Raw genomic sequence first — 27,763 nt, 5'->3', positions numbered from 1 at the left:
ACTTAAATACAAATATTATATACTTGTACAGGTCTTTTCATGTGACCTACTTTTTCTAGGGAATTGTACTTTTTACTCCACCACAATTATTCAACATCTTCATTTAGCCCGCTTTACTTTAATAATCATTATGTAGACTAATTAGCCAGCTCATGAAGTACTTGATACTGCCTCATGAAGTACTTATACTTTGTTACTATCTTATAGTAAATGCAAGTGTAGGGCTGAAACAATCAGTTCAGTGATTGGTCAATTGACAGTTATTTTGACAAGTTGTCCAAAATGTCACAGTTCTTGCTTCTCAGGTGAGAGGAATGAGAAAATTTGTCATGTTCAAAAGCAAAGAGATTGTTAATAATTTAGATTTCAAGTTTTTGCTCTATTTTTAGGGGTGAAACCAACATTGTGCTCCGGTTATGTCAGGAGAATTGTGACTGTCATTTATCACTATTTTCATTTATTTACAACCCGTGTTAAACATGATATTAAAGGGATAGTTCACCCAAAAATGAAAATGCACTCATTACCCACTCCCCACTAGTTTCACGAGTTTCAGGGGTAAACAGTGTTGCAGGAGAATCCAATACAATTTTAAATGGTGACTACTTCTTCAGATGTAGTCACCATTTAAAACAACAGAAAAAAAACATACAATGCCTCCATACTGCTCCTGTGGTGTCATCCAAGTGTCTGTAAACCCCAAATTCGACTCCAAACGAGGTCATTTACTCCATGTTTTTAGCCCGGAAGCGGTTCCGGAGGAGGATAACAACAGACATCTAGGCTAGTGTAAATGACACTTGGATGACACCACAGGAGCAGTATGGAGCTATTTTATGTTTTTTTCTATTGTTTTTTTTTACATTTGAAGAATCTGTCACCATTTACCTCAATTGTATTGGATTTGGCTGCAACGCTGTTTGCCCCTGAAACTCCAGAAGGGTTTTGTGGACTCAAACACTTCACCCGTCCCCGCCATAGTGGTGAGTAGATTGAGTGCATTTTCACTTTTGGGTGAACTATCCCTTTAAACTGGGTGTAATTGACACTCTGTCCTCTTGAGGACGCTCTCTCCTCCTCCTGCTCTTGTCCCTGCAGCCTCCTGTCTCTCTCCATCACCAGCTGAAGACCTCCTCAGCTCAACTCATCTGATCGGATGTTTATAATGTGAACATCAGCTGAAGTCAGAGCTGAATCAAAGTCTGATTCTCTTTTTACTGTTGCGATGAGGACTCACTTACAAACGGTTGGAGTGACGTCATCTTTTACAGGCCTGAGGTTATTCAGTTAAGCTGCAGCTGTTTTTGTTTTTTTAAATGTAGTGAATATAAGGGGAATATATCACTGTGGATGAATCTGTTTCATAGTCTAATAAATGTGTAAATATTTGTATTTATGTGAACACAAGTATAACTTTATAATCCACCTGCGTGTTTACGTTTAATGGATTAGAGAATGACGTGTTTTTTCAGTCGTTAATTCCTGCCTGTGTGTTTTATTGTCGTGTTTTCGCGATGTAAAATCTGGACTGCAGCAACGCCTCACGACTTCTCTTTTTTTCCCCCACAATGCTTTGCAGTCGGGGGGAGGAGGGGTTGTGTGTGTGTGTGTGTGTGGTGCTGATGCTGCGCGTGCCTCGGAGGCGGCCGCTGCCATAGAAATCCACCGAGCATCCCTCCGCGAGACGACCAGCGCGAGCACTCTCGGTTTTTTCCTTCTTCCTCCTTCACGGTTAAAAACCTGATGATGAGGAGACTCGGGGTGTTTCTGTCCGCTCTGCAGACCTTGTTCACCTGTTTATAACCACAAATATCCCTCACTTTTAATTTGATCATCCTTCGTAAAGCACACGCTTCGGACCGGATCTCTGATTCCGAGGCTGGACTTCTCCCCGGTGCCTGCCCCGCCGTGCTCGCCGCTCCGTCCCTCCATACTTTATGCACAGCACGCTGCTCCCGTCGTCCCCGAAGAAACACACCTTCGTGCCCGAGCACCATGGTCCGCTCCAGGCGCTTTCACTAAGAGACATGGAGGCGAAGCAGCACCAGATCAAGAGCCTGAAGAGCTACCCGGAGACCGGCGGCCGGAGCCTGGCAGCAGCCGCCGCCGCGGGGGGAGACGGAGCAGGCGGCGCTGGGAACCGAGCCGGCTCGGCTGAGATGGACATGGAGGCGAAGATCCAGAAAGCCATCGACTTCAAGGCGGAGGGTCACCGCTGCTACAAGGAGAAGAAATTCCGGGAGGCGATAGGCAAGTACCACCGGGCGCTTCTGCAGCTGAAGGGGGTGCACGTCGCGGATGGGACGACGGGCTCCGAGGTCAACCTGCTGAGCCAAGCCACCTCCAAGATGACCGAGGAGCAGCGGAGATCCGTGGAGATCACCGAGATCGAGTGCTACGACAGCCTGACAGGTGAGCCGCATACCCGGTGTGTACCCCCCCCACCACCATAAACACCCCCACCTCTGGAGCCCTGGTGCTGCTGACACGGTCGTTCGTTCCGGTTCACCGGGTTCACGGAATAGCCCGTTCCTGCAGGTGCCGGAGCTCAGAGGCAGGTGGAACAACCCTGGTGTTAATCTGTGAGAGACGCAGAGATGGATCACAGTGTGTCTTTGTGCTGCAGGTTTCCTGTGGGGGGATGTCGCCTCATCTGACCACATTAGAGCATCATGTGGCCTATAGTGAGGCCATTTGCGTGACATTAGAGAAATGTCACAAATTAAATTAGCACATCTTATCTTTTCCATGCCTCTTCCAGGCTCCCCCACAGCCTCTCAATGGGTTTCCTCCACTCACACCGCTGCCTTTTCCAGTCATTTAAGTGAACGCTTTGCCCACCGCTGTGCAAGTTTGAGACAAAGAAAATACACAACAACAAAAATAAATACTCCCAGGGACAAAAGTGTCATGCAATGTGAAATCTATACATTTCCATTATGTCTGGGCCAAGACTGTTGTGTTGTAGCGTCAGCAGCCAAAAAAGGGTGATGTCAGGTTGTGTCTGATGGCCCCACTCTGCAGATACTCTGTTAGAAAACACTGACTCTACTCTTCTAGCACTGTTGATCTTGTCAGTGCCCAAGTTCAAACCTTTAATAATGAGGGGGCTCCGAAAACAAGTTTATTAAACTAGAGCTGCAATAACCTTTTATTTTAAATTTTTTCAAGTATTCAATCTTTAATTGTGAGTTGATTCTGAATAGAACGGTGGCCCTGAAGTGCAAATCACAACGATGAATCACAAAACATAATGACTTACAAAACATGTTTTATTTGAACAACTACAGATATTCATTTAAAAAAAATTAAATAAACATTTAACAAAGCTATAAAACCTCACGCTGTATTGTTTGCTTAAAACATTGTGTAAAGGGTTGAATGACTAATCGATTAATCAACTAATACTTTAGTTTGGACCACCAAAATCTAACATCAAGTGTCGTATTATTGCTTGAAAATCCTTCTGTTTTTCAGTAAACTGTAACGCTGCAGCTAACAAACACAGTATTTATTATTATCAGTAGGTTGGACAATTATTTTTTCAATCGATTTAGTGCTCCGTGTCGATTAAGTGGAACAAATCTTTATTTCCCAAAGCCCAAGTTAACAACAGCCTGTTGTATCTATCAGAAACACAAAGATGTTGTGTTCACTGTCTCAGAAAATTGGGCGAAATAGCAAATAAGCACATTTTCATATTTAAAATAAAAATGCTGTTGGATTTCTTCCAACAGCATTTTACCATTCAAGAATGAACATTTATGTTTATGATATCATGACACAGGGTGAAGGTAGTAAGACCTGCTGTTTATCTTAGATATGCTTCACCACGTTTCTCTTCATTGCTTGTAGCGTACAATGTCAGAGCTGGAGAAAAATAATCAAATTATTTACATACTGTTCATCATAATGGGTACTTGAGCTTAATTTTCACTTAACATCACAGATTAATCAGAGAGAAATTTGTAATTACGTTTGTCATGTTGATGATTTAAACCACAAGAAAGTGTATTTACTGTAGTAATAAATATAGATGTTATTGTTATAGTTATTATAAAACTGATCTACTCAGCTGTAAAATTGTAATCATGGCCTTAGTGTGAGCTCAGATCGTGATGTATGTTTGCATCCAGAGGGAGATGATGATGATGATGATGATGATGATGATGATGAAGAATGGCGCACGCAGGCACTACAGTAGTTATATGTCAGACCAGTACCGATGTGAACTCTGAGATTTTTGGTTCACGAGTGTGGCACGGCGGGGGCAGTAGTGATGTTGTGTCTCGGGCTGATGTGCCAGGCGCTGCCCGGTCGGCCTGCCATGATGCATTGAAGGTCGCCTCGTTCTGTGCAGCAGTTTTGGGCCTGTCTGAAGCCTGCAGGGAGGCCACTGTCGCGTGAAGGAAGGATGGGGGAGGGAAGACGAAAAAAATGGGGGGAAGGGGGACTGAAATAAGGGAGAAAAAGGAAGGGAATTAGGGAAGGAAGGAGGGAGCAGATATGGTATAAAAAAAAAAGACCAGAGCAGAGAAATAAGTCAGAGTGGTATTAGAGGAAAAACCAGCATGGAGGAGAACAGTGGAGAGCAGCGGAGGGGGAGTAAGGGACCGCTAGCACGCGACAGGGGGCCATATTTACCATGGCAACCATGACTGGGCCATTTCCCTGCTGTTGTATTAATACTGCTCATACCCGTCGCTCGCTGCTGCTTCCAGCAAGAGGGTGTGCACATGCGCACTCACACACGTGTACACACACACAAAGAAACCTCACCTAAACCTGACCTTACAATGACTGGGCTCACACGGACGACAGTGTTACGTGAGCCTTTACTCCTGTTGCTGGCGTCATTCAAAATAACGTCACCAATTTCAATGAAGAGACCGGAGCAAACAATATGTCCGTGTGTCTCTGACCCTGAAGATGTGAATCAGACAGTGAACTGCACATTTGTTGGGGACCATTTTAGGCTATGGATGATGAATGTACATTTGGTTCTCTGAGTATTTACGGTATAAATGGGAGTTACTCCACAAATACTGGCACAGTAAACATTCTAAATATTATTTGTACAGGCAGCATTGGAGCTCTATGGCATTAAGGAATTATATATCAGGCTTTGATTACACAGGTAATAGTCGTTAGAGTACGAGAATACATTTGATTGTTGGTTTGGGTCTTTTCATTATGTCAGTAAGAAATATATGGAAAGCCTTTTCTAACTTGGAAGACTCAACTTTTTAAATAGTCTTCAGGTTGTTGTTCAGGTCAACATGTTGCGACAAAACTAATTCAAAGATATTTTAGGTCACAGCTTTTGAGCCCAAATTAATAATACAAATAAAACTTTACATAAATCTCAAATATTTGAAAAAATACAGCACAAAGTACAATAAACTAAAAAAACTAAACAAAATTCAATCAGTATCAGATTGATTGTGATCTTATATTTTTTGATGGACAAGAATCTAAACATGTAAATTCCAAATTCCTTTTCACAGCATTGAATTTCTTTTGAGAATTCTAGCAATTAGTTCAACCAAAGCACAAAAAAACATCTAACTCACTGTGATAGATAAACTCTTGTGTTTTACCTTTATAATTGAGTATATACACTATATATAACCTGTTATTTAACTAGGTAGTCTTATTAAGATCGAGGTCTCTTCAACAAAACACAGATAAAAGTATCATAATATTATGTATTTACAGTAAATGATGCTGTGATAATCTCCCATTCCATCTCTCCATATCTTAATTAGTTTTTCTTAATCCACTTCCCTCCCAATAGACATGTTATATCATATTCAAAGGCCGTTAATATTTAAAGGAGTATTAAAGAGACTGTTTAGACATTTAAGATGATCATGTTAATAAATGATCACACAGTGTTCAGTCACTGTCGGGCTGGTGTGTTGTGATCCAGCTGCAGGTCTTTGTTGTGCGGCTCCACCTGGTTACCCAGAGTTTGCAGAGTGCTTATGAGTGAGGAGCTGCCGTTTGATTGGTCGGTTGTCTGTGGCTCTGACGTATGTTGGGAGAGCAACAAGCAGCATCACACACACACACATGAGCGTAAGTGTGTGGGAATGGGAGTTGCCTTCAGTGCTGTTCTTTAAGTACCCCTTGCTGATTGTGCATTGTGTGTTCGCACTTGTGTATTTTCTTTTTCTTTTCGTCTCGACTGCGTTGTGATGATGAAGATTTTTCTTTTGTTTGCTTTGTAGTGGGCGACATAATACGTACATTTACAATTACTTTACTTAAATACAACTTTGAGGTATTTGCACTTGAATATTTCCAAACCAAACATATGATAATAATATGTAATATTATTAATGCCTTCGGATTTAACTACAGCTGCAACTATTCCAAATTAAATATACATAAATTTCAAGCTAAAATGTGAACCATTCCCTATAGTTCCAAAATCTGAAACGTGAGAATGTAATGTTTTTCTTTGTCATGCATGATATCAAACTGAATATTTGTTGCATTTTTTCACAGTTGGTGCTGTAACCTTGGGCTGTGAAGAATTATAACCGACATTGTTCAGTATTTCCTTTATTGACAAAATTGATAAACAATCATTTAGGAAAGTCGTTAGTTGCGGTCCCAGATTAAACTATAGGCATCAACTTCCTCAATAGTAAATCAAACTTACACTTAATAATGATCCATTAGTGTTTTGTACCATTTGTCTTCATTATGTGCGAATTAAGTACATTTTGCTGAGAGTATGTTTATATTAACATTGATTATGCAGGATTTACTCTAGATTCACTTCTCTCATTGGTGTCCTATGTCAGTTACAGCAACTTTTTTAAACGTGGATGAGACTTTTTGATGTAAGCTGAGAAGAAATATGAAAGAAGGATAAAAGCAGAACAGAGAGAAGAAATGAAAGAGAGGATGGAAACAGAGAAAATATAAGTTTTTAATATAAAGTAGGGAAGTTGATGTGAGTAATCGAGAAATAAGTACTGGCACAAACAGTAACATCACCTGATTGTGTCAAACAGAGAGATGATGAATGTCCTATTTTGTGGCCTTGTTATAGAGACACCCCGAGTCTGTGTCCCTGCAAGGCTGTATCTAAATGGGTTACACCACCACCACCACCGACTGTGTCTGTTGCAGCTCACTGTGTTGCAACATGTTGGCCAGAGGCAGACTCCCTGCCTGTCCGCCTCACCCATCCACCCACCATCACCAACACACACACACAAAAATAACAGACGATACTGTGGTTTGCTTTGCTCTTTTTCTTGGTATCGATCGTGAGGCAGCAATCTGGACACCAGCAACAGCACTTTCCTAAAACTGCACATTCAGACAGACTCGCACTAAGCAGTTTAGAAGCTGTACAGTGTACAGGGAATAAAAAAGGCAGCGGGATGTTGTGATTCGGCTCATTTTGATCTCTGCCTGAAATCTCACTTTGTTCCTCCTGACTCGCTCAGTGAATGAGTCATAAGTCGTGGCCTTGGGACAGACACAGCAGGAGGGGATGAGTGCCACTGTTCGTTTTGTAACACCATCCACCTTTTTATTCAGCTGCTGCTGCTCCACTCGCCTTGAAGATGATGATGATCCAGCCATTTCCACCCACTCATGGCTGTAGAATTTAGTGACATCTATTGGTGAAGTTGCATGTTGCAGCTGAGTACCCCTCACCTCACCCTCCCCTTTCCAAACACGAAAGAGTACCTGTGGTAGCCTTCAGTTGTCATAAAAACTCAAAAGGTGTTAAGTTTGTCCAGTTTGGGCTACTGTAAAAAAAATGGCGGCCTCCGTAGAGAGGACCCGCTCCAGATCTAAATATAAAGTATTTAAGTATAAAGGGCCCATTCTAGGGTAAAGAAAACTACGATTTGTACAATTTAGATGAAACACAGTAGTGAAAACATTAGTTTTGAGCTTCTTCTTGTTTTACTATGTTCGCCAGTTAGTCGCTAACTGTGTCTGTGCCATGAAAGCAGTCAGAGAGCTTTCCATACAAAGACCTGAAAAACATTAAACTGCACATTAGAGCTGATCAGAACTGTAGAGTCAGGCGGGGGTTACCCTAACCCCAACCCTGACCCCTAACCCTAACCCTGCCTGTAACCCTAACCCTGTCTTCACTTACCTTGTATCCTGCCAGGAGGTGAAAGGATCCTGCCATTCCACCTAGGAGATACTTGTAAATGGTCTGCATGTATATAGCGCTTGTCTTGATGACCACTCAAAGCACTTTACAGTACAGACATTCACACACACAATCATACTGTGCATCTACGAGCAGCACTTTTTCTAAGAGAACGGCACAGTCGGCAGGGTCAAGACAATCCTAACCCTTACCTAACCCCAACCCATTCAATTTGCAAATGAACCCATCATGACATATTGATAATACTGTGCTTTGTCTCATATGTTGTGTTGTTACTTATTGGTACATGCATTGTACCTGTCTCAATATTAGTCTGTATAAATTGCTTGTATGCGTTGCCTATAACAAGTCATTTTATTTGAATTTTAGGTTTCCATTTTAAAAACTTACCAGGGACAACAGATGAAAAATAGCCTGTTGAGCTAACTCTGGCTCATTTATGTCATTTTTCTGTTGATTAATGAGCATTGTCTCTGTCAAATAATCAAATAAATGAAAATGAAATTTGTTACCTAACCCCTGGAGTCTCTACGTATCAAATGGTCAAATATAGGTCTGTGCCTGCACCAGCGGCTGTTTCAAACTAACCCTCACCCTGGTAGCATTCATGAAGGATAACAAGATGTAATTGTTTCCTAACCTGTTTAGTGACTTTTATTTTGCCCTGAACGCAGCAACAATATCATTATTATCCGTCTCTGCCCAGAGTTATTGCAAAATCACATCATTTTGAGTTGCCTCATATTGTAAGTCCTTATCTGAACGTGTTTATGTCCTGACACATGTCCTGCATTGAGTCACAGCGACATCTGACTGAGGCCATCAATGAATTTATGAACCGTGACATACAATTATAGGCTCTAAATGGACATTTAATGAGCCTGTGGGTGACATCAACATCTGCTATCGATGGCCCTTCCTTTGTCGTAGAACCATCATAACTGACGCTCCACTTCCTCGAACATTTACCACATCACAACCTTGAAGCCCGGTCGTGCTTCAGATAGAAGCTGCTGAGCCGGCATCAGAAAAACATTGTCGACGTGTAACACCACAGGCGGAGCGATTTCACCAGTCCACACTAACCCAATCCTGGTGAACAGTCACTCACAATAGCACAACAGAAAAACTCCCTTTCATCTCCTGCCAGCTCCTTCACCAGGGGAGGTGGTGGAGCGCATGAGAGGAGATAAAGGAAGAAGGGGAGCGTGGGGAGGAAAGGAGATGGGCAGAAGGATGTAAAATAGAGGGGTGGTGACGAGGAGAAGGCAGGGTTTAATAAGCAGTTGGGAAAGGAAGTTGGTTTGTGGGGAAGAAACGCACTGAGCAGTGTCGGAGAAAGAGATGCCATGTGAGGGTGAGACGGAGGATGGGGGGAGGTTTGGTTTTTTCCTCCCCCTCTGTGCATGCACGGCTGCCATTGGTGGCGTGGAAACGTTGTGTGCCAGAGCTGCAGATGGCGTGGCGTTGCTGTTGGGGGTACGACTGGCACTCCCTCTACTGTACCACTCACACTGTACTGTCCCCACAATACCAGCCCTCTGCATTACCTCACAGCCGAGAGAGAGGGAGAGCTCTGGAGGATGGGGGAAGGGGTGAGTCAGTAGAAAAGATGCATAGGCTGAAATGGGGGGAGGGAGTAAAACCAAGGGAGCGAGAAAGACCGGACAGAACTCTTAAATATGAGGGGATTATACGACAGAGGAGGGAGGGTACGGCTGTAAAGGAGAGTGACAAGGAGGGAACGAGAGGAGGGAACTGCTCGTCGCTATGACCTCTAAGTGTTTAAGGGAGGGCTCTCAGAGCTGCATTCGTGGTTTTACTCCAATTGTGGAGGAGACAATGCTTAGGAATCCAATCCAGACCAAACAGTTTTATATCCCAGCCCTGACAGGCCCAGACGACTCCCGTCAAAACAGTAAATAAGATTCAGTCATCAGTCAGGAAGAAAGGGAGGAGAGGCGACAGACAGGGAGCCAGGGAGAGGTGGAGAGGGAGACAGTACAAGAAAAGCAAAAGCCACTTTTTTTTTTACTGTAACACATAATAGCATTTGTGGTAAAGCGCTATATTGTTCCCAAATGTGCTCCGTTACATGTTTCAATCCTTAAAATTAGGCCAGTAGAGCAGAACAATAAGAAAAACACAGAGCTAACACAAGAGTCAACAGAGACAACAACACTGTAAATAAACAACACTAGAGCTTTAAGTTAAATGCTGATGTCAGGTTGCTATAACATCATGACAACACTAACATGTTTTAGCAGGTTCAGTATTTGATGTGTTCACTGAATTAGTTTTCTGTGTCAACATGCTAACAAACTACAATTTTTCACCTAAATATAGTTCTGTTTATTTGTACAAGATTACAGATCTGGGCTTATTCATAACAGGAATAGTGATTGTGCTTGTGAGATAAAAAAACAACAAAAGCACCTGCAAAGAGATCTCATTAAAAAATATCAAATTAATGTTTATATAGGAAGAAAACCAGATGTACTAGCACAAAGTGCCAAAGAAAATACAAATTACAAGACTATCAAACACATCATGTTAATTGGTATCGAGGTCAGATGCTTTAATAACTATCATACTCTACAATTGCTTCATAAGATAGCAGGATAAACGAGGCAGCAAGATAGAATAACATCTCAGCATAAAGTTTGGGATTGCAGAGTTTTGACAAAGTTGTTCTAAGCCTTTGAGGATGTAAAGAGTTTCTGAAGTGAAAAAAATCTATTAAACTGCTAAGATACCAAACCAGGTTAATATACGTTGATATGCTGACTGCAAAATAATGAATAACTGAAAGTGGCCATCAAGGCTTTTTTTAGTCTGCAGTTGAAAGTCGAGAGAATACTGAGACAGATGCCCTTTCCTGAGAGAGAGAGAGAGCGAGAGCGAGCGAAAGTCTGATGGAGAAATGCAGAGTATTCGTCCTCTATAAGCCAGATCAGTAATGAGAATTTGCTGAAGCTATTTGGGCATATCTAACACCCCCGCGCTCCAGCGGACAGAGCCCACTAAACCAATTGGCTATTTATATTTATCCGTACAGCTCCGTGCTGATAAGAAGCCATGTTGGTCACTGCCCTGAGCTTCCCTCACTCGGTCTGACACGGAATGTCTCATCACATGTCCTGCCGGGGGTTGAAGGTGAAAACTCGTCCTTGTCCTTGACGAAAAGGTTAAGATGAGGGTGAACCTCAGCCGAGAAGATTTATTAGATTTGATCTTAGCTGGTGCTGTTTCACATTTTGAAAAGAAACTAAGTTATTTGAAATGTACAGTGATAATTGAAATGCTGAATTCTATTTTAACAATGGATTCAATTAATATTTGTAGATTAAAAAAAAGAGTCACTTGTTGTGATGAACCCACGGAAAATGATCTGTGCAGTTCCCCTCTGCTTTATGGCACCCTATAGAAAATGTGTTTCCATCTGCTACTATCATCTGGATATTAGAGTCAGGTGATGGGAAAATGACATTTATGTTATGTAAGGTATTAATTCAACAGATGTTCCAACGTACTTAGACAAAGAAATGGTGTCTTTGCCTGCCTTAATTATTCGTCTCTTCATTTAGAAGTCATGTTCATATGTTAAGATTTAATCGACAAATCTGTTTCAGTTGCACTTTGTTGAATTTCATTTTTTATCTCCACAGCTCTTCCAAAATTTAAATGTCAAATGCGTGGATAGCAACACACTTTATGTTTTGGTTCTACAGCCCACAGACTTATCGTTCACACCTACCACTGTGCTGTAGGGAGAATATTGATGCATTTAGCAGAATACATTTTTTAGACTTGGAAATGTATCAAGTAAGCAGGAACACAACTTTTAAAAACTTGTGCTTCTCCGTATAAGCTAAAAACTCTGTGATGATTTGTGTGCACACAGTTTGTTTGCACAAGCAAGTTATTCAAAGCGGTTGAGAGGAGGTAAAATGGATGGTTTCTTTTCATTATTAGTTCTTGTACAGGACAATATTGATATGTATTTATTGCTTAGTTGTTTGGAATAAGCTCTGGTCCATGTTCTCTGCTGCTGGATGCTCTCCATACTGTGTGTTGTTCAGCCTTCAGACATGGCTGTGGCAGTTTCAGAGATGATGAAATCTCATTCTTTAGCCATTCATTTGCTTCAGGTTAGTGGGAAGCTCTTCAAGCTCGCAGATTAAGCCTGACTCCATGAAATTCTCAGCCAAACCATTTGGCAGCACTTACTGTAGACCCGTCCAAACACCCCCATCTTTCTTATTGCTGCTATAATGCACAAAGCATGTTCATCAAATCAACTGTACATACAGTAGATTATCCACAGACAGAAGTGGATCAATATGAGCAAACACAGCCTTAATTGTACTTGACAATATTTGACCTTAGTGTGTGTGTGGTCAGGTTTTAGAAGCGATGTGTCTGACAGCAGCAGAGGACAGTAGCCAATGATCTGCTGAGCTAAAGGCACAAGTCTGCCTAGTGTCCACAGCTGACATCCCCAATCACATAATGGCCTAGCTAAGGGCCACAACAAAATTATATCCCTGTCAAGGAGTTCAAGTGCAGATATAACCTCGATAGAAGTCTCTCTTAAGATTTATTAAACCTCACTTATCTACTATTTGAATGTCTGTTTTTACTCAGGAGAATTAGGTAATAGTACTGGTTCCTCATTTGTCCCTGAGGCACCTAAGGATATAACATAAATACACCAGTAGTAATAATATAATCATAACTTTGTGAACTGCTCTTCATTTCCTTTTGAGTCCTAAAGAAAACCCCATAAGGCCCAACTACAGCATTACTGTATATTACTGAAGAGAGGAAATTGCTCAGCCCAAGTTCTTGAAACTGTGAAGTGCAAGGGAGAGCAATAAATGATTTCATCTCCGGCAAAGTCGTTGAGAAGATAGCTTCCTCACTTGTATAAATATTTAAGTAGATGAGCATTAATCCTGAATCAGCGACTATTTTAGGAGAGCAGAGCAGTGGAGGAGGGTATAAGATGGGCACAGTCAGGACCTTTGTGATGCACGAGTCTGGGTTTGAGGACAAGGGTGTGCGGTAAAAGGTGGAAACACTCAGCATGCTGTATGACTGAGGACCGTACAGTAAATAATAAACTATAAGAGGAGTTGGTTTTGGTGCTTCATCACTCACACTGCCAGTACAGGCAGGGGCAATACCAGGGATTGAACCATCAACCTTCTAGTAGACCCTGCTCTACCTCCTGAGAGACATCTGGACACGGGGTAATCCCAGAGATTGTAAATAGATTGTAAATATACAGTTTCCAGGCATGAGCAGCGGAGCCAGTTATATGAGGAACTCAACAAGTCGGGGGGGGGGGGGTTTACAGGGCTGACAAGACAAAAGCTGTGAGGTTAATTAAGCAACACATAAGGAGGAATAGAATCACTAGTTTCATTTAGAGAAATATGCTAATTCACTTTCTGCCTGAGAGGATAGGTAATACTTTAATTTAAGTGAAGCTACAGTCAGCAGCCAACAAGCTAACGGGGCTATCATTAGTCTCGCTCTGTCTGATGGAAATAAAAAATGGCTCCCAGCAATTCTAAAGTTTATCATTAACAAACATCCCCTGTGAAAAAAGAAAATGCAATTTTATTCTTATACTTTCTTTGGGTTTTGTGTCAATTGAAACAACAACATGTCGTCTGTTAATTATTTAGCATGAGATGTGTGAGGGGGATTTTAGAAATAGAAAGTTAGCTAGCTAGCAGTTTGTGTTTTTAATCCTTGTGCTAATGATGCATTCATGTATTTTTAGCTCAATCCCATATAGCAAAATAGTTTTGATCCATATTTAGCCCACAACCCACATCCGGGTACACATACCACAAGGAATGATGGCACTTGAGCGGTCCACTCCTGTTTGCCAGATCTGGGCCACAAGTAAGCCATAGCAATACCGCATATCAACCAAAGGTGGCCCAAATTCGATTTGTGCTATTTGGGCCATATAGTCACCATTTACTACATGGGCCACTTTAGGTTCACATAAAGATTACACCTTACCAAAAACCTTACCAACCTCTAATAAGAAGGTCAGAAGTGCTGCATCATTGCCTGAAGTGGCCCACATCCGTATGCTATCTGGGAATAACAGGAAACCCTTCTGTTAATCCTACTGGGAAGTGTTTATTATTCCAAAATCATTATTCGATGTAAGCTATATAGTAAATCATTTGATTAGCCTGAATTAGCAACATTTGCTGTGCAACATACATTGAAATGCTCCTTTAAAAAAAGTTAAATCTTAGTTGAGTTTGTAAAATCTCAAGTAATTGAGTTGGATTTTCAGTGGGGTCATAAGCCAAGCTAACTGGCCGAGGCTTCTAATGCAAGTGGGGCATTGGCCATCAAAATCTTGGCAAGAAAATGAAAAAGCACAGTACCCCAAAATGTTGAATCATAGCTTGAATGTAAGCTAAGCAATGGAGGTAAATCAATCACCTTTCCTCCAAAATCCACACAAATGTACAAATCTCACATCTCCGATCTGTCTTCATTCCCACTCATTGACTCATTTATAAAGCTGGTCCCGGTGCTTTGCTTTTCCCTCTGTCCCCAGAGGAGATGCACATCGTCAAACATGAGCAATGAAAGTGAGTAATTATTACTAACACCATATGGAGCAGCATTAGTCGTCTGCTACTGTGACACAATGAAACAGCTCATCTGCACAATTTATCTGAGGTGAAACAAAATGAGCTTCTTATCACCACTGTGTCCTAATAAATCACAGTCGTCATTGTTAGTATTTCCTGTAAGGAAGAAGAGCATATTTTCCTACATCACATATTGGTGATGTAAGATAACAAACTCATCGTCTCCTGCCTCCTGAAACAGATAAAACATGATCAAATCTTTATGACTAACTTTATTGATGCCAGAAGAGGAAATTTAAACCTAAATGCGGTCTCATCATTAAAGCCTCTGTGAAATTAAGACAAGACAAACGGTGCCAGGGTGAGAAGGTAAAAGTTGATTTGCAGTTGGAACAAAGGGGCCGAGAACGTGGCTGAAAATGCAGGTGGTGGCTGGTGAAGGTGGCGTGAATGCTGTGTCATGTCAGCCCCTGTGATTACAGCAAACTGCAAAAGCAAAGTACAAGGCATTCGCAAAAATCGCTCTGGGTGGCGCTATTCTTAGTGGGACCGGAGAGGCCTGCGAGCCGCGACGTCATCATGTTTGGATCAGATTTTGCTCCGAGATGTATGAGTGAGGCGATTTCACCACGGCTCATTTTGTGTCTGAATATAAGTCTGTTGCAGGAGAATGACATTTGTAAAGTAGAGACAGTAGATCTGGGAAAAGGTGAGAGGAGGGCAATGGCCTGTGCTCCGAAGATGGGACAAAGTCTGGGAAGAAATGGAGGACGAGTGTCAAAGATGGAGGCTGTTGAAGGGACGTGTGAGGACTGTGCGTCTCTGCGTGTGAGCGTGAGTGAGAGCGATGGGTCTCTCCATCTGCCATTATCCTCCCGCAGAACTAATTACAAGGTGATGGACAGCAGACTAATCACCAGCGTCACGAGTGGCTTTAAATTAGCCGGATCGTGGCGTCTCACCTGGTGTGAAGACAGGGGATGGTCATTGGTCCACAGGGGAGATAATGACGTCGGGAAAGAAATGGACTACAGCATGAAAAAAAGATGTGGCATGAAAGAATAGGGAAAGAGTATTTTCACACTTCCACTGCTCGCTCCGTCTGCTTCTTCCCCTTCGTTTTCGCTTCTCTTGTTGTCGTCACCTCACAAATTCAGTTTTCCTCGGTTGTTTCTGGATTTTTATTTTGTCAGTGTTGTCTCTGTCCTCACTTGCCCCCTGTCTCTCTTTCCTTCCTGCCTTTCATTCCTCACAGTCGCTCTGTCTGCTAAATGAAAGCGAGTCTCTATGCAGGCTCTGTTCTTTCAGACACGATGCTTCAGGCAAGCCAGTGGGGGTCCTGAGCATGTGTTAACCACTCCCACTCCCCGCACCTCTGATTCCACATTCAAGTCGAATGAGAGGCACACACACACACACATGAACACACACTTGTCCACATTCACACACGCTCACACTTGAAGGCTGCCTTTGCACCTGTTGGGCTTTCTTAGAAATTTTTCCCGGTTTCCTGGTATTTGTCTACATCTGCCCCTTCTTGAAATGTGCCAGTGTTTCCATGGAAAAAGAAATGAGAAAGAAACGCTTGACATTGACACTAAATGGGTGCGCACACAAAGCCAATGTCGCAGCATCAAAAAGGCCTCGGCGTATTCTTCTGTGCCCGTCCTCTAATGAAGGCCCCCGATCAGACACATCTATCACCACTTTGTTTCCTTTGTGCAGTTTTACATCTCATCAGTCCTGCTCTCTCATCGCACATGTTCATGGACAAGCTGTGGGAATACTGCATCTTTAATCAAAACAAAAATCTGTTTCAAAGTGGGATTACATTTCATAGAGAGATTCAGGGTTGGATCAGAAGCCCAGCAACTGGCAGGGTTTCAGGAAATTGATCATGGACACACAAAATGGATGTGACGGACTGTGTCCAAAAGTCATTTAAATAGGGTAAAAACATCCATTATAATTAACCAGTCTAAGTTTCTTCTAAATCAGCAGATCCTCACATTATGGAGCCAATTCATGTTTAGCATTTTTTCTTGAAGAATGACTGAAAATATTAATCAATTTCCAAGATTAATGTTCTGAGGATTAGCCGATTAACTTTAACCCTTTGCGCACAGTCAACGACAGCACTGATATTGGACTATTCTGCAAAACCAAAACCTAGGATTGCATTTAATGCGAAATGCTAATATATTAGTTCTGTCTTCATACGTGGAAACTAATGTTTGGTAACGTTTAGAAAATGATTGTAGTTAAAACAAATAACCTTTGATGAGATCACAGATGATTTACAGTTAAATAAAAACCAGAACATTAATGACTGATCTGTCCCCATCACAATCTGCTATACTACAATGCCCATCCACCACATTCTCAGTTGTACAGTCTGTCTCTTTACACATAAGACACATTATTACTTCCTGTGCTGGCACTGAACGTTGACACTGGGTGGAGCTCTACAGTTGCAGAATCGACCAATAACAACATGATTCCTGCTGATACAAGGCTGGTGTAGTCAAAGTTATTTGTTATAGAAATCTAAGAGCCCTTCAATGTTTGAGTCCTCGGCTGTTTCATATTCCAACATCCAGTTATGTTCACATTTTCTTTTACAGAATAACGTGTTATTTTACACTGTACTATTTGTAATTAAAGATTTTTTCTTATGTGAACAGTTGCAGTCAAGATTTGAAAGAGAAAATAGGGTAAACTAAAGATTTTCATAATATTTACGACGACCATGAGCTTATAACAGCCTCATAAGTCATAAATAACACAAACAAAAACACTTAGTGAACTTTGTATTTCCCTTGTTTCCCAATGTATATGGTTTATATGACAATGTGAGAAATCTACTGATCGATGAAGTAAAACTATCCTGTAATTTAAAAGACAAAAAGCAAAGATTTGAGGAAAGTCTAAAAACGGAATAACTTTACCGCAGAGATCTCTTTTCTCTGCTTTACACATGTTAATCTTTTCCCGAACCACTTCACTCTTTTAAGACACAAACAGAAACCCTGACTCGTCCCTCAGTGAATAGGACCCCACGGCTCCAGTGTTGTTTTTACTGTGCCTCTGTCTGTCTGTAGCCTGGCCTGCTCTGATGATCCTGCCATTATCACACCCTTAATGCATCTCACCACACTCTACATTCCCTCTGGCGTGCCATCCATCTGCCTAATGGTCCGGCAGGGTGCGGCCGGCCAGTCATCGCTCGTGCACGCTGCTTTTGTGTGTGTGTTTTGTGTATCTTTTAAACATCGTCCACCTCAAATAAAGTTTCAAGTCGTCTATTAGCGATTCTGTGTTTGTCTGTGGTGCATCTGTGCCTGGTTGAATCGTCGAACCCTGTTTACCCCCCGCTTGTGTGTTTGCCGTCCCCTGTGTAACTGTGTTGTGCCTCTGTCTGTGTCATTGGTGACTGTGTATGCTGTGTATCATGTGTATCGCATGTGTGAGTCTCAGTGAACTGCACCAGCCATTAGCCCATTATGGACTGTAACTGAATCCTCTGAAAGCTCGGCTCACGTCCACTGCTGGAGGGCGATAATGGATGTGTGCGTGTGTGTGTGTGTGCATGTGCGTGCGTGCATGTGCGTGCGTGTTTGTGCGTGTGGAGGGATGAGAGAAGCTGTGTTGTTGCTGCCTGGATGTAAAAACAAATAGAGGAGTGGAGTCTGTGGAGAGGTGTGTAGGAGAGGTAGAGGGCATCCGAGGTGATTCCCAGCGTTCGGGGCTAAGCAGACTTATAATCACTGAAAATGGGAAATTACTTCGACCTTCCTGCTCTGTGCTGAGTCACCAGCTTCACAGAAAACAGTCACAGGCTTATTTTTATTCTTACTATTACTATTATTCTAGATATTAATAGTTGATACAGTTTATCTTACTTTTATATAGAATCCCCTAATCACATTGTACATCTCAGATTTAACCCAAAATATACAAGTTCATTCAAAATCAAAAAAAGAGGGAGCTTTAAAAATGTAATTTAGCAATAATTTTTGTCTAATTTATTTACTGAGTCATGGGTGACATAACCATCAACATAATCCACATTTTCCTCACCAAATTAACCAAGAAGTTCATTTGGGCAACAGATTATATAGTCGGCAAAAGTCGGCAAAATATAAAGGACTTACTCAAATAGTCCATTCATAAACATTCACAATTTCAAGAGCCCCACTGCATTTATAATCGCATGCAAAGTTCATGTCTTGAGGCAGTGACTCCCACACACACACACACACACACACACACACACACACACACACACACACACACACACACACAAAGTACACCCAACACACACTTTTGCTACTTCGACCACTAAATACCAATATACACTGATTGTTATTGAATTGGTTCGTCCCCCGATGTCCATGATGAATTATTTAGCGCTTTGCACTTGTGTAGTTGACAGACAAGGTCTGGGTCTGAGAGAGAGAGAGAGAGAGAGAGAGAGGGAGCTCCATTAGTCCAGCTCATCTGATGAAATTCTTGATCCTTAACCACTTCTCACTGCATTCGCTTTTGTCGAAGCTGTCCATCTTCCTCAGCCTCACACACACACACCCCTACTAACTATTTCTGACACACTCCTCCTCCTCATCGCCTTTTAGTCTCACATATCTCTCCTCTCCTTCACCCCTCATCCTCCCATACACACTAATTCTGCTCCTCTCTCTCTCTCCCCTCGCTATCTCTCGATCCTGACTCACTCTGCCTCCAAGCAAACGGTCCCTGACTCATATTGTTCACAACGCTGTCTGAGTGTCAAGGGCAGACTCGGAGGAGAGAGAGAGAGCGGGAGGACTGTGGGAAGGAGGGAGTGGGATCAGAGAGAAAAAGGTTGGGGTGGGATTGGGTCGGCGTGCTGGAGGAGATACGACAGCAGAAGGGAAATTGTTTTTTGATTTCTCATTAGATAGATTAAGAAACTGGCAGGGAGTAAAGGAGTGACGAGGGGGGGGGAGAAATGAGGTGAAGTAAGGTGGAGACAAAACCTTGAGTGGCTGTGATTGTCAGAGGATCAGTGTTTGAGTGATCAGATATCTGAGACATTAGCAGACTTTTAAAAGCTGTGTGTGTGTGTGTGTGTGTGTGTGTCTCTCTCTCTCTCTCTCTCTCTCTCTCTCTCTCTCTCTCTCTCTCTCTCTCTCTCTCTCTCTCTCTCTCTCTCTCTCTCTTCCCCCCCCCCCTACCCTTCTTTTCCTCCATTGTCCTCGGCTGCCCTCAGTTCTTACCACACATCTGCTAAGTCAGGAGAGTTATTCACTCCGTCACTCTTGAGCTCATTTTCTCCCCATTCTCATATTTTACCAGCAGAGTTCAACAGCAGTGCAGAGACATTACTGCTGGCACAAAAGTTTTTTTCTTTGTCTTCTCTGTGGAACATTAGTGATGGCTATTTATAGTCTGCTCACTGCCATCCTGAGGAAGTACTGTGGAGGATAAATTTCACGGAGGCTCTATTAAAAGACACAGAGTGTGAAGTCAGCAAAAATATCCCCGTCTCTGTTTTTTCACTCACGGGATCTAGTTGTCATTTAAACTTCGCTTGAAGTTGCATAAGTGCATCATTATCTATCCTGCTTATCCTCTTTTAGTCTCCAATTAACCGAACCCCACTCTGCATGTCTTTGGACTGTGGGCGGAAGCTGTAAAATCGAAATAAACCATCATGAACAACATTTTATAAAGTTTCCTCCTACACACTACTGACTTGTTCCCTCTCCTCCTCTCCTGCAGCGTGTCTGTTGCAGTCCGAGCTGGTAAACTACGAGAGAGTGAAGGAGTACTGTCTGAAGGTGCTGAGCCACCAGAGAGACCACTTCAAGGCCATGTACCGAGCCGGCATCGCCTTCTATCACCTGGGTGACTACGAATGTGCCCTACGTTACCTGCGTGACGCCAAGAACCGCGAACCATCAGGTGAGGATATTTAAATACAGGCACATAAAAGAGAAAAAAAATCTGTATGCCTGTTTGTGCACATGGAATATACAAACTATTTAGATTTCAAACTATCCATGGAGGTGGTAACCATGTTTGTTATTTCCACAAGAATGAAAACAATAAATCACACCCTAGTGTCTTACAGCTATAGTGACCTTCTTGCAAGCTCTGTTTTTAATATCAGGAAAAGTTTCCCTGAATGTGGTGATAATTTAATATATACATCAAGTATCTTGTCTTAACCTTTGCTTTTTCACCTAAAATGTCTGTTTTGTTTTTTCTTTGGATACATTTTGTTGTGTTTCATAGGTGGTTCAAGATTTAAAACTCTTTATTTGGTATTTTCTGAAATGTTAATTGAGAAAACTTTTTTACTTCTGTAAACCTTTGTCACATTTCAGCTCTGTCATAACCATAGACTGTATATATATATATAAAGATGGATGACGCGTCTCTTTGTCTTTGCCTCATCCACTAACACCGAGGAGGTGGAGTATATGACCTCTACAGCAGCCAGCCAACAGGGGGCGATCAAGAAATTTTGGCTTCTCTTTTAGGGAGGCGTGATGTTGTCCATCTTTATACATTTATACATATTTATATACAGTCTATGGTCATAACCACATCATCTTTGTGCCTTTATTTTTTCTAACATGAAAGAAGGTTTAATTTAGCTGCATTAGTAAATGACATGACATGAATTCAAACAAAAATCTTTTACTTTCTGCCTCACATCCATCGCAGACACCAACGTGCTCCGGTACATCCAGCTGACGGAGATGAAGATGAGCAAGAGCGGACAGCGGGATCGAGAGATGGGCAAAGAGACCCAGGGCTGACCCTCGACCTTTTCACCCTCCTGACCCGCCCACCCCTGACCCTACGAACAGTCCCGGATGGCCCCTCCCTCTCTCCGCCTCCTCCATCGACTACTGACAGCAGCACAGCCCACAGACGGAAGGGACCGACCCAATCACCTGCCAGCGATGAACTGAAGCGGGAGACATATCAAGAGCTGTCTGCAGCACATCCCCTTCATCCCTCTCTTCCCTCCTCTTCTCCCTTTTTCTCCCTCAGGTGCTGTGGTTCATCTTCCCTTAGACGCAGACAGTCAAGCAAACGTAAAAAAGAAAACAACAACAACAAAAAAATACAAGAAAAATGCTGTATTATACTCATATGAAACATCATCGCGGCGGACTGAAAAGGGAGCTTCAACACATACAAATAATGGACATTTGCGTGATTTAGTAAAAGTTTTAAAAACATGAAAAGCATTTTGTCTCTGCTCTCTTGCTCTTTTTCTCTTGGCCTTCTCTCTCTCTCTCTCTCTCTCCTTCTTATCTGGAACTCTTGAGGAGAAAATCAGGGCTGGGAAACTCGACCACACCGGGAGGAGGGCAGGAGTGTGTGTGGAGGAAGTTCGGCCATGAGCGTGGGGATAGTGAGGTGGGGGGGGTGTGTGACACATATCAAGACCATAGCCCAGTTTGATTGTACATCCTATACCCCAACAGGGCACCCGAGGGCCCTTATATCCAGACTGTGGGACAGACTAGAAATCTTTCATCGAGTAGAGAAGAAGCCTTCCTCTGTGCTTAATCTATCGCTCTTCTGTCTCACTTGTCTCTCCTGGATGCCATGTATCTCTCTTTCTGGACTGTTGTTTCTATTCAAGGGCTAATTCAAGTGTTTGTAATCCGTCACTAGGGTTTTTTTTTTTTATTTGCTTTCGGTGTTCATCATACTCAGTAGTACCTAATTGATATGGTGTGCTATTGTGGAAAACTGGTGTGTCTTGAATCTGTTGTCCGAAACCCCTCCTGGGTCGCGTGTTGTTGTTGATGTTGTTGACACTCCCTCCCTCCTTCCTCCCCCTGTTCTCCCGTCAATGATGTCACAATGGAAAATAGCCAATGGGATCGGTGTTCCATCAACCTGCCATTGGCTTAGATGGAGATCCACTCTTTAAGCGGTTCACGGCGAGAAAACACTTTCTTCTTAACCGAGGTCCGACCTTTTATCGCTAATGCTGAAGCTTCCCAGACATCGACAATACGCCGAGGAGACTCTGGGCGGCGTTAGTGCAGGGAAACAATCACACGCTTCTGTCCCGACAGTCCGAACAACCACCACGGAGCACTCAGCTTATAGTGCACTTCAACAAGAGTGAGCCATTTGAGATTCTTCCTCTTTCAGTTTTCCGTATGTCGATAAATAAAATACCAATGTATGGAAACAGACGGACAGACACTGTAACACACAACATAAGCATTAGACACTATACCGATAATATGGTTTGTGGATGTCCATGACTAGCTAAATATTTGCCAGCGATTCTCTTGTAAATTTGTGAAGCTGAAACATTGCTAATACAGACATTGCTATTCTATTAGCTTTACCACAGGCTTAAACCCGCCCGCCCTGTTCTGCAGGAGGTGGGACTGATGATTTCTGAAAGCATGACCTGAATTCCCCTCGTCTACGATTCCATGAAACCCAATTTCCTCTTTCCCGTGTGCAAGCCCACCTCCTGCATGTAACGTTTGGCTCCAGGGAGTTACTTCAGATGTTAGGGAGGGGATTACATGTGCTCTATTGCTTTCTGACATGGCATGCTGCCACTCAATGATGTGCTCATACCTCTATTTTATCCATTCTGCCATCGACAGACCGATCAAAGCAGTACAATAAGATATCGCATATATCTGAAAAAAAGAAGGTTGAATTAAAGTCACTGCGAGATATTAAAGGTTATTCCTCTGCTGAAGAAATTCAAACAGAGCTGGAGGAGGAAATTTAGAGAGAGTTGCAGTAAAAGATTTCCCCTCCTTACTTTTTTGCCAGTGACCTGCTGGGAGGGAAACAGAGACCAAAGTGTGTCAATGGGACCCTGGAGAGACGGCACCATGTGTCGAAGAGACCTGCATGATACAGAGTCGCTCCAGTGGAGGGAGAAGTAGGCCACTGTCAGCCGCAGCGGAGCGGCTGCAGCTTCACTGTGGCCGTGGAGATACATAGAAAAGTTTAGAGCTTATTTATCATCATACACTATATGGCTAAAAGTATGTCAACATTAAGCCCTTTATTTATATAGAGCTATTCTATCGACCACTCAAAGGACTTTTCAGTACCAGCCACACTTACACACTGCCGGCAATTTGGGGTTCACTGTCTTTCAGCATGTGGACTTGAGGAGCCAGGGATCGAACCACCGACCTTCTGGTTAGTGGACGAGCTCCTCTATCTCCTGAGCAACAGCCGCCACAAAGTGATAGCTGAACATCTCATTACCCAAACTTCAATTCAGCCACTAGATCATTTGTATGTTGGGTCCTGGATCCCAGTCGGTATTCCAGTTCATCCCAAAGGTTTTGGATGTGGTTGAGGTCAGGGCAGGTGGTTCCACACTAAACTTCGACTAAACTATCTATGTACGAAAGCACGCCATTGTCTAAAACAGTGGTTCGCAAACTTTTGGATTCCTTCTTTAGTTACTGTTCCCACATTTATTGAGCTGTTACTGAAATCACGCCCTGGTTCCTCCCATTGTAATAGAATCTCGAGAATCTCTCTATATTGAGCAGTAAATTGTTATTGTGAATCATTGCTATTTTTCTTCCATTTTACAATAGATAAATAGTTTATGAATATCACATTCTGATTTCAGATGCAATTAAAATGATGAGAGGAAATGTAGTTCAGTATAAAGTATATTACAGTGATTTCAGACACAGCCGTGGATATTTTCCCAGCAGACAATTCGACTTGTCACTGCAGGAAAACAAAAGGTGTGACTCATAACAGCACAGACTTTGCAAACGGGGGCGTCCACATAGTTTTAGCCATAAAGTGTATCAACATAGTAAAATGTAACTTTTAATAATATAATAAATATATAAATTATATTTCCTGCTCTTAATGGCTGTGAAGGAACATGATGATATTTTCTTAAAGGACAAGTACAACATTTGGGAAATAAAATGATTTGTTTTCTTGCAAAGAGTTAGAATAAAAGGATTGATACCACTGTGATGTCTGTGGAGAGGATTGGCTTTGCACAGCATGAAGACTGTAAACAAGTTGAACGATTCCTTTGAGTTATCTTGCTGTTTTTGCTAAAATATATATTTGTTTGACATTTCCCATTACGATTAATAACATAAACACCAATTAAATAACGGACTCAAGTGGAATAACAGATTTTTATCACCCGGCTGTGGGTTGGATGAGGACTGAAACCCCAGATGCAGGAGCCGTCCTCTCTCCCGACGTGCCTCTGTTCTCTGTGTCTCTCTCTGGGCCTGCATGGTTTTCCCGGAGGAGATAAATCAACAAACAACAGGGAGGAGCGGCACCTGCAGGCTCCGTCTCCATGGCTGCCTGAGCTCAGTCTACTCACCCGCTGGCCCCTCGGGGATAGGTCTCCTCCCGTGGTGCTCTCTTCATGGCACCAGTCCGCCATCTTGTTTCTGTCTCGCTGTGCAAAGTCATTCTGGCTCGACGTGCGCCACGAGCGTCCAGAGATAACTATAGCTGAGCAGGTTCATCTCAGGCTGTTTGATTCATTTGATTCTGTTTGATTAATGGCAGAGGCGACTCAGCGGAAGGCTGTTATCATAGGAGTAATCTGACAACGCGCTGTCTGTGCACATAGAAATAGAGACGCCCAATGTCTGCGTCAGTGTAGCTTTGAAAAATAAACAAAAAGCACAACAAAAAAGAAAAGGAAAAAAGTAGAACTACTGGCTGTGTTATTTTCTGCTTCTTTTTACGTTGATGTCATTTGAGGTGAATGTTTGTCAAATGTCAAAGTAGTTTTTTCTGTGAATATATGATACAATTGTCCCAAAAAAAATACAACAAAAAAGGAAAGTTTTATGGTTGTGAAAAGCTTTACTTTTCTGACTTACTTTATCGGCAGAAAAGAAATTCAAGAGGTAGAAAAGAGAATTTTAACACAGCTCCTCCCACAGAGCTGCTTCGTGACTGTGTCTGTATTTGTTGGTATTTCTGTTGACGTCCCTTTTTGTCGAAGGGATCCAAAATCAGCTCAGAGTGCGTGCAATGCCCTTTGAACCTTCCCAACCCCCGACCCCTACCTTTACCCGTCTGAATGACCTTTGACCCCCCCCCCACTAGCGTCTGTTTCTGCACAGTAAAAGACGCAGTAAAACACAGGAGTGAACGAGAATTCTGAGGAACTGGTACCAGAGCGCAGAGCTGCTCCTCACAGCTGCCAACCTCCATCCTGTTTGTTTCTGTGTTGATGGAGACAAAATATATATATAAAAAATAAATAAAACCTGAAGCTGGGGACGTCATGGCTATGACCGCGCTTTTATCTCGCCTCGCTCCCTATGAGGCCTTTCTCTTTTTTTTCCATTCAACATCCAAACATCCACCAGGCGTAATGGCACTGGTTTTACTGAACTGCTAGCCCGGGAATGCACTATTGATTGGTAAATAAAGATTATGAATAAAGTTTCAAACAAACCAGAGTGTTGTTGATGTTGTTGTTGTGTGGTCACAATTTTCACTTTCACTTAACAGGAGAGAATCCTGTTAAGTGGAACTGTGGGTAATGTAGGCGCCAGGTTTTGTTAAGATAGTCGTACGTGAGGAATTCAAATAAAAGATGTTATCTCTAGTTCTACTATACCGATTTTAATATATGTTTAAACCCTCCGCAGTGAATCTGAGAAACTTTACTTTTAAGTAAAAGTGAAGCGCCAAACATGCATCTTTCCTCCTCCATTTCCACATACTCAGTTTGTAACTGGCTTTTTGTTATAAATTTATAGTCAACAAACCCTCACTGAGATAAGCATTAATAACTGACTTGACAAAGCTGCTAGAGCTTACTATGTTACTATGTACTACTATATCGAAAACCTTCAGGATCCGATTGATCGTAACAGCATTTAAAATATTTCACCCTTGAATACTTTATTCATCAACTGTGTCACTTAGCTCAGATTCATTATGATATATTTACTGCACAGATCATTTAGAAACCACGAAACAATGAAATGATCTGACGGGGATTCAGTCAAGGAGTAAAGGAAGTCAGTCTGTAGATCTGAGGACGCACCAACTGGCAGGCAATCTGGAGAGCTGTTCACTTCAAAAGTACACATAATACACAAACACACACACACACAACACACACACAGAGACTCTGTTTCCTTTCCTATTTGTCCTCCTTCCCTGTCTTCTTTCACCTCTCCGTATTCCTGTCGCTCCCTGAATCTTGAAGTCAACATTTTGAGATTCAGAAGGAGTCAGCACTGTCTGACATACATTTCCATATCATCAAACCGAAAAGGAAAAAGAGGAACGATCTGACTGATAGAAGAAAGGAAATGTGGTGGATAAACTGTAACAGAGAAAGGCGATTAGCATGTGAGAGAGTCCTCTCAGCTAAAATGGACAAAAGCGCAGAACAGAAATACTCCTGCGTGTGTGTGTGAGAATCCTGGCTGTTGGCTCTTTAACACCTCTCTCTCTTCCTCACTTTCATTTTGAGGCCCGTCATCCCATGTTTTTTTCCCCCCCACCGTTTTCTTTGCCGTTGCTTTTAATAGCATCGCCATGGAAGTGAGGAGAGGTTGCTAGGTAACTGGCTGGCGTCTTGACGGGTGTTTGATTGGCAGTCCAACTGACACGCACAGCAGTGGACTGTGCATTTGTGGGTATTTGTATTATCTGCACACACACAGCCAGTGTCAAGTGGAAACGTCTCTTCGTGAATCACAATTAGTTTTTTGCGGGAATTTAAAGGATTTCTTTCCTGATCGATGCCTGAAATTTAACCACACTCTGGCTGCGTTGGAGGCATGAGTGCACCTTCATCTGCGGTTTATGGCAGCTGCAGAGTCAGAGAGTGGCTATAGGAATGCATCACATGGAGAAAAACAGCAGACCTGGAAATGATATGACATCATAGGGCACAGTGGTGACACCTAGAGGATTTCATCTGTTGCTGCAGCTGCCTTTG

At 42.4% G+C, this 27,763-nt stretch overlaps 1 protein-coding gene across 1 annotated transcript; it reads left to right on the top strand.

The window, feature by feature from the left end:
- Nucleotides 1-1,588: 1,588 nt before the first annotated feature.
- Nucleotides 1,589-26,264, top strand: ttc9b (tetratricopeptide repeat domain 9B). The gene is made up of 3 exons (XM_035153531.2): nt 1,589-2,412; nt 20,557-20,739; nt 21,508-26,264. The coding sequence occupies exons 1-3, from the start codon at nt 1,938-1,940 to the stop codon at nt 21,600-21,602; spliced, it is 753 nt and encodes a 250-aa protein (XP_035009422.1). The 5' UTR covers nt 1,589-1,937; the 3' UTR covers nt 21,603-26,264.
- Nucleotides 26,265-27,763: the final 1,499 nt, after the last annotated feature.

Source organism: Hippoglossus stenolepis, chromosome 4 (assembly GCF_022539355.2).
Source record: "Hippoglossus stenolepis isolate QCI-W04-F060 chromosome 4, HSTE1.2, whole genome shotgun sequence".
Lineage (NCBI taxonomy): Eukaryota > Metazoa > Chordata > Actinopteri > Pleuronectiformes > Pleuronectidae > Hippoglossus > Hippoglossus stenolepis.
Note: the sequence above shows the minus strand (reverse complement) of the source record. Positions and strands in the feature narration are given on the sequence as shown.

Excerpts from the sequence above, each read along its gene's own strand:
- ttc9b (XM_035153531.2), top strand. The coding sequence starts at position 1,938 with ATGCACAGCACGCTGCTCCCGTCGTCCCCGAAGAAACACACCTTCGTG. Across the intron at positions 2,413-20,556 it reads GTGCTACGACAGCCTGACAG|CGTGTCTGTTGCAGTCCGAG; the intron begins GTGAGCCGCATA and ends CCTCTCCTGCAG. Across the intron at positions 20,740-21,507 it reads CAAGAACCGCGAACCATCAG|ACACCAACGTGCTCCGGTAC; the intron begins GTGAGGATATTT and ends CATCCATCGCAG.